This window comes from Sceloporus undulatus, chromosome 9 (genome assembly GCF_019175285.1).
Source record: "Sceloporus undulatus isolate JIND9_A2432 ecotype Alabama chromosome 9, SceUnd_v1.1, whole genome shotgun sequence".
In the NCBI taxonomy this organism is placed as follows: domain Eukaryota; kingdom Metazoa; phylum Chordata; class Lepidosauria; order Squamata; family Phrynosomatidae; genus Sceloporus; species Sceloporus undulatus.
The window spans coordinates 21,605,407-21,616,870 of record NC_056530.1 but is presented as its reverse complement, the minus strand read 5'-3'; the positions used below and the strand labels follow the sequence as shown (position 1 = coordinate 21,616,870).

The 11,464-nt window shown below is 45.1% G+C and overlaps 1 protein-coding gene across 3 annotated transcripts in view; it reads left to right on the top strand.

Moving 5' to 3' along the window:
* The window catches only part of RINL (Ras and Rab interactor like), a 16,854-nt gene extending 6,691 nt beyond the window's left edge, over positions 1-10,163 (top strand). For all 3 annotated transcript variants that reach the window (XM_042439031.1, XM_042439030.1, XM_042439032.1), the window contains 8 exons: positions 405-477; positions 711-799; positions 1,672-2,022; positions 2,632-3,288; positions 5,218-5,532; positions 6,087-6,215; positions 6,932-7,104; positions 8,826-10,163. In XM_042439031.1, the coding sequence (XP_042294965.1) occupies positions 405-477; positions 711-799; positions 1,672-2,022; positions 2,632-3,288; positions 5,218-5,532; positions 6,087-6,215; positions 6,932-7,104; positions 8,826-9,182 (2,144 nt within the window). In that variant the 3' untranslated portion in view covers positions 9,183-10,163. The remainder of the gene's footprint in view (positions 1-404; positions 478-710; positions 800-1,671; positions 2,023-2,631; positions 3,289-5,217; positions 5,533-6,086; positions 6,216-6,931; positions 7,105-8,825) is intronic.
* Positions 10,164-11,464: the final 1,301 nt, after the last annotated feature.

Sequence of the window (11,464 nt, the reverse complement as noted above, 5' to 3'; positions counted from 1 at the left end):
GATGATGATGATGATGATGATGATGATGATGATGATGATGATGATGATGATGCACACCGTTTTCTCACTATCTTCTGTCCTGTATAATCCCAAATAATTTGTATGTCCATATTAAGGGAGGGAAATGGGAATCTGACATATCCTCAGTATGTAGAGAGATCTTGCAGCACCTTTGAGATTAACTGAAAGAAAGGAGTTGGCAGCATGAGCTTTCATAGACTAAAGTCTACTTCCTCAGGTGCATTTGGAGCTCAGGCTGCCAACTCCTTTCTTTCCGTTAGTCTCAAAGGTGCTACAAGATCTCACTACATAATGATTCTACAGACTAACACAGCTATATGTTTGAATTTTGACTTGTCCTCAGTGGGCTTTGCCTTGTCCTGATTCCTATCTTTTCCCCATAGCTGTTTATCTCAAGGGTTCCCAGCTGCATTTCAGAAATATATTGGAACTGGTCAGCTTTCATACTGTGAGCAGGTGAGTGGCTGAGGTGGGAGTGGGGAGGTATCCAAGGGGATGTTGACCCGGACTTCTTCCACCTCCATTTGAACCATTAGGCGTGCTGGTTGTGGATGTATTTGTTACTCCAGTCTGTCTGCAAGGCACTAGGCTGGGGATGCCTGGGGAAGCTAAGGTCTCTGCCCCTCTTCCTTATGATCCCATTTGCTCTACATTTTTGGTGAACGTATCAGCATGTTTATCTGTTTTAGGGATATCCTGCCCTGTCCACTAAGGCTCCCAGATGCCTTCCGACTTCCACGACAATCTCAGTTACATGCAATCGCTGCGCTGGGCATGAGTGAGTGACATTTTAATGGTCCAATAAACCCACCCCTGATGTGTGTTTTTTAATGATGAAACAAATGGCTTCTCAAGACTTGCTTGCTCTAAGTTTCTGTGAACCCATTCCAACCCACCCACCCTGTTTGCCTGGCTGTTTCCTTTGCCCTCTGGACAACCTACTTCATGTCAGTCTTTATATTACATATCTTTGGCTTTTTAAAAAAGTGTCACACCAGAAAGCCCTGTGAGTTAATCATACAATCCTAGAGTTGGAAAGGACCACAAGGGTCATATAGTCCAACCCCTGCTGTTGAGGAATACACAACTAAATCACTCCAGAAAGGTGCCCATTGACCTCTGGTTTAAGACCTCCAAAGTCCACCAAACTCTGAGGCAATGTATTCCACTGTTGGACAGCTCTTACAGTCAAGAAGTTCTTCCTAATGTTTAGGTGAAACTTAATGGTTGCCAGAGCCATTGTTAAAACCAAACCTTGAGATATCAACAGATTCCATATTTCTACAAAGTTGTCTTTTGCTGTTTCTCTACTTGGCACTTGAGCCTTTACTGTAAGCTTTTCAGCTGGAGCAGTCCACTAGAGCTTATCCAGCCATCATCAGAGAGATCATCTTTCTGCATTTTTTCTAGTATCTTGTTATTTTGGCTATAGCAGCTCTAGTCACGAATGAGATCAGATCTTTATAAATAATAATAATAAATAATAATAATAATAATAGTGGAGATTCTATATGTCTCTCTATTCCCAAGTTGAAAAGCTTTATTTGTTTTAATCTGTACATCTCTACCAGCCTCAAAAAAAACCAAAACCCACCCATAATAAAGCAGGTCATCTGAGCATTCTCTGTCCCCTCTTGTTTTTATTGTCAGAATTCTGGACAATGCCCCTTAAACCTGGCAATCAGCTGACTATGGCCAAAGAAGAAGAGGATCCCATAGATTCCAATGGAGAGCCTCTTGAGGCTAGTCAGCCAGCCTGCTCCATCCGAGTGACATCTGAGGATGGAGCGCTCTGCATCATCAACCCGCTGTTCATTTCAGTGCACAGCGATGTGAGTTGGCTTGACCTCGCACCAGGTCCCTGTCGCTTGAGCAGCAGAAGAGCAGCTCTCCAGGTCTTTAATGGCTCCACCGAAGCAGCACCTAGCAAGCAAGAGGTCCGGCGGTGTCAGAATCATCCCAAATCTCTTGAGGAGGAGGAAGAAGAGGTGGTGGGGAAAGGTAAGGAAAAGCAATACTGGGAGGTTCTTCTTCACCTTAAAGATCTTGCTCCCAAATTTATTCTGCTTTCCTACAATGTACTGTACTAAAACAGACATACTTTTTTCAAATATTAGTGTTAGGCCTTGGAGAATGTTCATACTTTGTCATTAAGTACCAACTTATGGAGACTGTATCACAGACTTTTCTTGGCAAGATTTGTTCATGGGGGGTTTGTTTTTGAATTCCTTTGAGGCTGAGATTGTGTGACTTGGCCAAGGTTGCTGAGTGGGTTTCCATGGCCAACCCTAGTCTCTCAGAATCCTATTCCAAAGTTCCCAGAGTTCTATAGCATTGAATCATGGCAATTGAAGTGATGTCGAACCGTTTTATTTATCCAGTGTGGAAGCAATCAACGTTACTTGCTATTGCCATATTGAGAAGGACTTCAGGGAAAAATTGAGATATTTGCACTTTCTGAAGGGGTGCAGCCCACAAGGTCCATCCGGGGCCAGGGAAACCCAGCGGAGTTACCCACCCCTCCCATTAAAGTTACTGCAAACATTTTGGAATAACGTTGCCACAATTTACCTAGCATCCTTTATTTCCTGCCATGCCGCCATCTTCTAGGTGACCTTTTGGCATCCTCGGCCTCTGCACGACGCAAGCTTCTCCTTCGCAGTCTGGCCTGTAATACTTCCGAAGATGTCTCTGAGGATCTGCCTTCATCCCCTGGTCTGCACCAGAAGGAGATCAAGTCCCCACACCGTGTTTCCTGGATCGAAGGCATCCCAGCCGAAATCCCTCCTGCCTGGTCACTGAAGAAGTCCAGCTCCGAATCTTCCCTACTGAGCGAGTCTCTCTTGCTGCCCCCCATCCCAGAACTGGATTCGCTCTCGGTCAGCAGCGTTGAGGATGAGCCTGAAGGTCTCCCACTCACCCCTGCTGCATCACACAAGCGGCAGGGACGCTCCTCCGCTGTGTTGACCTACAAAGTATTGCATCGTCTTTCTGCTGTGGGCAGTGCCCTGGGCAGTTTCCTCTGTGCCGAGCGACGGGTCTCCAAACGGGTCCAGGAGCTGGCCCAGGAACCAACGTCCTACATCGGAGGCCTTGTGCAAAGCTTTGTCGGACACATCCTGCGGGGTGGCGGGATGCGGCACCCCACCAGCACCGACATGCTGCAGGAAATCCGGCAGATGATCAGCAACCTCAAGGGCTACTTGTGTGAAAGCTCGGAGCTGCGCACGATCTGTGAACACGGCGAAGCAGAGGAGATGGACCTGGGTATGAAATGGGGAAGATTTTCAAAGCAGGGCTTGGGTTTGGAGATGGTCTTGAGGGTCCACTGTGTTGAGAATGTATGGAGAGTGATCTTGTAGCACATTTGAGACTAACTGAAAGAAAGAAGTTGGCAGTGTGAGCATTTGTAGATTTAAGTCTAGTTCTTCAGATGCATTTGGTAGAGCGGAAAGCCAGGGATAGACATATATGCCATTGGTGTGTGAGAATGTCAATTCAAATTCAAAATCCTTTGCGTATGTAAATGAAGTGGCAAGTCTAGTTTGGCATTGCAATCTAGCTGAGTGTAGAGAAAGGTGTGTTGAGAAAGTTGTAGTTGCTAAGCAGCACCTGAGGCTCCAGCTCCTTCAAATGGCCATGATTAATAGGCATAATACTAATGCTAGGCAACACAACAAGGTTCTTTCTTCTCCCCTAGTGGCTTATCCATAGGCCTTTCAGAGAACTGGCTACAGGACCAGCCCTTGTTGCTGTGTGTTTTCAAGTTGTTTCTGACCCTTGGTGACCCTATCATGGGGTTTTCTTGGCAGGTTTTCCCAGAGGGGGCTTGCCCATGCCCTTCTCTGGGGCTGAGAGAGTGTAACTTGCCCAAAGTCACAGTGCATGAGTTTAAAACCTGGTCTCTAGAGTTATAGTCCAATGCTCAAACTACTATACCGCACTGGCTCTCTTGTAGCCCCCTAAACTAGTCGGCTATTCCATCACCAATGTCAAAGTGAGATTTAGTTGCCCATCTAGTCACTTTCTCTGTGTATAATTGGGTGGGATAGAGGTGGCACCATCTTCTCTTTCACTTCAGACAAGAAAATGTCTCGGGCTGCTTCTGCTTGGCCACCATGCCTCCAATGGGTAGTTGCTAGTCAACATGGTGGGTGAAGTACCTTATTCTTATCAGCAGATGAAAACCAGGGTTCATGTGGCAAAATCAGAAGGTGGTCAAGATGAAAAAAGGTATTGAGGAAGAACACACAAGTCAGGACAGGTGGCAACAGTTTACGCTGCCTGAGCCTGTAGGGAAGGACAAGATCCCATCCCATCCTTTGCTCTCCCTCTTATTGAATTAACAGAGTGCAAACAACTTTTGCACTTGCAACTTGATTTGCACCAATTTAGTTACGCTGAGGAAAAAGCGGGAGTAGAAGAGATAAGCTGGAGCATTTTAAAAGCCCTTGAAAAAGCGAGACAGTAGAGGATTAATATGGACTCTCCCTGCATCAGGCCAGTTGGAGGGTGTGAGCCTGCATCCTTATTCCTCCTTATATGTTTCCACTGATTTGCGTTAATTGACTAAAATTTCCGGGTATGGGATTGGCAAAACAGAAAATGTAAGTCTCTGCCCTCAAAGTGGAAATGCACATCATCAGGTTTGTTTCTGAGCAAGCCAATTATATGTGCCTCTCACGATATCTCTAAGCAGCCAAAATTACTTCTGTGGTTTCTGTATTGAGCCGTGGCTGGATTGCCACATCAGTGGCTCCCATGTCAGCAGGAGTACAGTGTTCATGAAACCGCCAGCGTCTCTGTGGTCGAGGGTCTGATGTTGTAGGCAGCACCATATCCGGCAGAGGCCATTGGAGGAAGGGGAAAAGCACAGTTTCTGAAGAAAAACCAAGACAGACTCATTTAAACTTGGGGGGGGGGGACAGCCCCAGAGATACCCACAAACTGTCTTTGGATGTTTTGTATCTATTTGCTAGTCAGGTTTAGTAGGGGTTTGGATGAGATGGTCTGTGTCTTCCAGCTGTATGATTCTAACTCTCAACATTCCTCATCATTGACTATGCTTTCTGGGGGAGATGGGAGTTGCAGTGCTGCATCTAGAGGTCTGCTCTTTGCCATTCCTTGCTCCACCTAAGTGCCATGCTTTGCCTTCAAAGTCACACAATCACATGCCCTCTCTTCTCTTCCTGTTAGGTTCTGTGGTTGAAGGAGCCCTGTACAAATCTATACTGAAGCCACTCCGGGACTCGATTTACACCCAACTGCTGGACTTTCGCTCCCGTGATGGGACCGTGGACAAGCTGCGCAAGCACCAGGTCACCATGAGCAAGCAGAGCTTGGCTGAGCTGGGAGTGATTTCCAATGTGCCAGATGCAGCTGGCTTGGAGCGTATCCAAACCAAGCTGGACCTCTTGCACCAGGCTTACTCCCCCAGGAAGAAGGAGACCCAGATGCTCAAGATCTGCAAGATGCTCTATGAATCCATGAACCAGACTGCTGGCAGGACAGGTATGGAGGCACCTTGGCAGGGATTGTGCCCCTGTTTAGAATAGGGTCATGTACAAAGCAAAGACAAGAGTGGGCAACCTCTTTCAGTCCCTAGGACAGAATTTAATACTTGTAAGTTCTTATTTTAGGGCAGAGGTGGACAACCGTGGAAGAGTAGAGGACTATATTAGCCTCCCCCAGAAACCTTAGAGGGCCTCACCCCACTGCTATACCCACTCTTTTAAAGACATAACAACAACACCCAACCTTTTGCCCCCCAATTCCTTGTAGGCGGTATGGGGGGCATTTTCACTCTATTGGAGGGGCTAATAAAAGGACATGAGCAGAAGTTACATCCTATTGACTTACTGTAAAAAATTTGTTTAAGCCTGGGACTCCTGGGAGTGCTCTTGCGGCGCTTGGGGCCTTTTGGAGCAAAGAAAATTGAAAAATTGCATCTTTAAAACCCCTTGGGGTCATGCGTTGCCCACCCCTGGCTTAGGGAGCGATATTTCAGCTTCTCTGTCCCTGAGCTATTGCAAACCTTAGTATTTCTTCATTTTCTATTTCTGAAGAGCCATTTGGAGCTGATGATTTCCTGCCAGTTCTGATCTACATGTTGGTGAACTGTGACATTGTTTCAGTGCAGTTGGATGTGGAGTACATGATGGAACTGATGGATCCCAGCCAGCTGCAAGGAGAAGGTATTGGGGTGTCTCACTTCTGGACTTGTTTCCCTGTGTTGGATATACTGCAGTTTTTCTGGATTTTTGCTGTTGCTCAGATGTCATGCTAAATTAGGAGCAGTAGCAGTCTCCCTCCTCAACTTATGTCCTGGTGTGCAAAGAGCACAGGGATGTGATCCGGGCAAAATGTAGACTTTGCATCTGCCTTTCGGCAGAAATAAACAGGTATTTTCTGCATCCCTTTAAAACACTGAAGAGATCGTGTGAGTGGGGCATGGCTCAATGGGAGGAGAAAGGGGAAACCACATACCAAATTTTTACTTCAGCTACATGAAACTGTGTACATGTAAATACATATACATAGGCTATGCATATGATAATGTAATTTTAAAGTCTGGTTTTAATTTTACTGGTTGTTTATGTCTCAACAGTTGCATTTAGTGATACTACAGGAATTATGATTTTTGAGTAACGTTAGTACAGAAACATTTCTATGGGGTATTATGGCAGAAGGTCAGTGGGGCGGTGACACCATGTGTTAGCACACCGGGTGACGCCAACCCTAGTGATGCCACTGACATGGAAAGTAACAGTGGGCAACATTTTGCTTTCTGGTCACCCTCAAACTTGCCTATGGGTCTCAGTCTTTTGAAAAACTGTGTTATGACAACACAGCCATCTTGAACTGTTTGTTTGCATTCTGTCTCCTCGTACTGCTTCTTCTTATGTATTAGGTGGTTACTACCTCACAACCTGGTTTGGGGCCCTCTTCCACATTGCAAACTTCCAGCCAGCTGCCATGATAACACGGCAAATCAGCATTGAGGCCCAGTACTCCATCCACCAGTGGCATCGGCGCCGGACCATCCACCCTCACCACCACCATCCTATCCGGCGTCACTCACAGGTACCACAAGTTGGGATCAATGAAAGGAAAACTGAGCTTATGGGGACAAAACAAGTAAAAGAGGGGGGAATGTGAAGGCTCTTGGCAGTCAAGTCCCCTAGTTCTGATTCCTAGTTGTTCTTGTAGGTATAAAGTCCAATGGATTAAGTCCCATGCTGATGAAACACTTAACTGTGGTTTAGTATTTAGAATTCAAAAAGAGGTGGATAGGGGTATATGCTGTTCCCTGATTATGGTATTACTCAGCCCTGTTTAAACAGATAAGCTGTGATAAACAGTGGTCTGAAGTTAAACATGGTTTATTTGTATGTAAAGGGATCTTTCAGCACCTTTGGGACCCAAAGAAATGCAAAACATGTGAGTATGGTGATGAGGCAACAGGTCCAGCTTTAAGAGCTTTAGGGACATGGGCAGAAAGGAATATGTTACCTAATTCAGTGTGGATGGAGGACCATATGAATGGTGGAGGGAGTTTTGGGATGTACAGGCTAGGAACTAGAAAGGAGCTATGTTAAACTGGCAAAGTGTGTGTCCAATGTTACAACATGTGTGGTGTACTAGGAAGCCATTGTCTTTGTTCAACCTGCTGTTAATGGACTGGAGTTCGTGAATATATCCTAATTCAGCTGTTTCTCTTTCCAATCTTCCTTTATAGTATTTTTTGTTCAAGGACTGCTATCCTGAGGTCCTTTAACAACCATTGTTAAAAATGAACTTGTCACCTCATCAGCATACCCACATTTCTTTGGCTATTCATAAAGTCTATAAAGGTCCTCCTTGGGCATCAGTTCACTCCATCAGTCTGTGGAAGTAAACCACCATGTCTACAAAAGTTTATGCTACAGCTTCTTTTGCACAGTTAGTCTCAAAGGTGCTGCAAGATCCTTTTGCATACTAATATGCCAGACTAACATGGCTATGAAAATTGTAAACTCCCTTTATGCAGAACTTGTGTTTGTTTTCTAGCATTAGGCATAACACTGGCCTCACTCCTGGTTTTCCAGGGATAGAGGTTTTATAACCCAAACCAGAAACAAAACAGACTATGTAAGGACTTACGTACCTGAAATCACATTTTTGGCTTCTACAATGAAATTCTAAACTATCATAGCAGAGATTTATGTACCATTCACTGGAGTTGCCTCACCCTGCCTCATGTTAGGGCCTGTTCAGCTGGCCTTTTGCAAACAAGAGGTCAGAAGTTTATCCTTCCCATGTTCCTCATGTTTGAGATACATACTGTAATTAAATCCAAATCTGGAACAGAGATATTTCCAGAAAGTTCTAGTGCCAAACTACAAGCCCCAGGATTCCAAAGGATGCCGCCATGACAGTTGAAGTGTAATATAGCACTATCATTGTATAGTGTGATTCGGCCCCTGATTTTCCTTGGTGGACCCCTTCCTAGCACTAAACAGGCCTGACCCTGCTTAGCATCTCAGACCAGATGGTAACTGGTGCCTTCAGGGTATTTAGGTTTACACAAGAGCCAGAGTAGTGGTTAGTATATTAGACTTTGAAGGTCCAGGTTCTAGTCCTCACAGGGCTACAAAAGCAACTAGGTGACCTAGAGATAGTACTTTCAGATCCATCTACCTTAAAAGGATGTTGTGAACATTAAGTGGAGAGGGGAGCCATAGGCATCCTCTTGAGGTCGTTGAAGGAAAAGCAGAATATCTGTGTAACAAGTAAATAAACAACCATTGGCTTCCTTCTTTCAGAACATCCTCTACATTTCCTTCCACGAACCCTTCAACAACCAGAAGACGATCTCAGTTACCACTGACATGACCACGGCCTCAGTGTGCGCAGTGTGTGCGGAGAAGTATGGCATCTCTGACCGTGAGGCCTATGGCCTTTTCTTGGTGTCAGGTGAATCCTCTCAACTCCTAGCAGAGGACAGCTACCCTCAGCGGCTTCACTCAGCCATCCTGCGATCCAAAAGGCCCCCTGGGAGTTTTGTGTACAAACCCAAAGATGGAGCCCTACCTGCCATTGATTCTCTTTTGCTCCAGGAACCCAAAAGTTTGACTGAGGCCCTTGAAAGTGGGAGCATGGAGCAATCAGTGGCAGATTGACTAAACCTTGGGACTTTGCAGACGGTTCCTTTTAACTGCTTATAGGTTGGTCAAGGGTCTGAACCTCTGGCTTGGCATACATTTTTGGGAATAAAGTCTCAACCAGGAACAATCTTGAATAGAAGTTTTCAGGTCTGCAGTCTAGATTTTAAAATGGCCAAGGTGCTCTTTTCCCACCTCCATTCTGAAGCTATAAGGAGGTAGGAGCTGTATTAGTCTATTAATATTTCCCTTTGTCATAATTCACTCCCTGGACAATTCAGATGAAGAGGAGACAACATGCCAGGAATCTGCTGCTCTTGATAATGGAGGTCTCTTTTAGTCCCAGGAGCTGGGAATTGAGGCAGTAGCTGTCTCTGTTCCCCAGCAGGAAGAGGCAGAAGCCACAGATGGTGACAACACATCCTTATCCTTTGCTGAGCGACGAAGAGATAAACTCCAATCCAGAAGCTGCTAAGTTGGCATTGTTGATTAATTAGGCACCTGGAGTTGTTGAGGGAGCTGTCCATTAATCTCCCAGCAGCCCCCAGTGTCTTCATTGATCACAACCATCTTATCTGAATGGTTGACTGTATGCTAGCACTTGTGTTTCCTTGATAAAAAGTAGGTTGCTCTCAATTAACTCAGTGGATGGAGAAGAGAGGTGGTGGCAGAATCTTTCCCTTCCCTGTAAGCTAAGGTAAAAGCAAACCGCTGCAGCCTTTCCTAGCTGGTCTGTTCTTCTTCGTTAATAACTTTTGCCATCTTGAACCCACTCTGAGGTTGCTTGGCCACTGGTGTCCTGGTTTTCATCTGAGAAATGTTGAAGGATATGCTCTCCTCTTTCAGAACAACAATTATTTAGACTTGGAATAGCTTCAGAGTTCTAAGCCTCACAATCTGTTGTCAGGTATAGTGAAGTCCTGCTGTACTTTCCCATTATTGGATGTGCTCTTGCCCTGCCCTTCCTGGGGCTACCAAATAAATTATGTAAAAATCAAACTGATACAGTCAAATGTACTTTTTGCATCACTTAGGTTTGTTTTTCCTGGTTCAGAACTGACCGCCGCACTTTCAAGGAAGTACGGTACAAACCATAGTCTTTCCGTTCCCTGCCCGAGTCACATCACTTTGGCTAGGAACTGCAGCTTGAGTCCTTTGCAAATCCACCCAGTTTTTGGTTAGCATGCTGTCATGTTGCTGTCTTCCTAGCTGAACAAGAGTGGCGAGGTTGGGAAGTGATGGCAGCAAAGAAGGCACTTTTAACCTACGCTGGGAGTGGTAAATCTCGATATTTTTTCCCTGTTCCCATCAGATATCAAGAACAATCAACCTGTTTTTCATCCTGTACCTTTGGGACACTCAGGAGTATATTCTTCCCTTGCAATGAAGGGAAAGTTGTGCATTTTGTAAAAACAAAAGTTGTGCTGTTTCCGGAAATTATATAACTTTCAGCACAGAAACTGAAAATTCACTTGTGGCATAATAGCATACTTACTGTCTTTCATCAAAGCATCTAAAGAAGCGAGCTGAACTTCTCAGGGGCTCATGCAAAGGAATTAATTAGTCTCTGCTGGGTTCTCCCTCTGCTTTCAAAAAATCTAGGTAAATATCTGACAAATCCCACATCCATCCGGCAGAAGGCAGTGTGTCTCTACCAACCCAGAAGCTCAAAAGACTCTTTGTTCCTCCTAAACAAATGTGCTAGGAGGGGAAGTTGCAGTAGGGAACATGGAGAGACAGAATTGTTCTAACAGTTTTGGTGGAAGGATATTTGATAGAATGATAGGTCACTGAATTGGAATGAATTGCAAAGATCAAGTCCATCCCCCTACCATGCAGAAACCTACATCTATAGCTCTCTTGAAAGATGCCCATCCAACCTTAGGGGATCAGGACAAGAGACAGAGGTCTGTAAAGGAAATAGTAATCCAGATCCCATATAGTCCTGGGCCATAGTTTTGCCAGCTGTCATGTAAGAGAACTCTACAAGTTCTGCATCTATCGAACAAGTGGTGGAAAGCAATGCAATTCTAGGCTGCATCAATAGAAGTACAGTATCTAGATCAAGGGAAGTAGTAGTACCCCTCTATTCTGCTTTGGTCAGGCCCCACTTGGAATACTGTGTCCAGTTCTGGGCACCACAATTTAAAAAGGATGTTGAGAAACTGGAGCCATGTGTCCAAAGGAGGGCAACTAAAATGGTGAAGGGCCTGGAAACCATGTCCTATGAGGAACACCTTAGGGAGCTAGGGATGTTTAGCCTGGAGAAGAGGTGATATGAGTGCCCTGTTTAAATATTT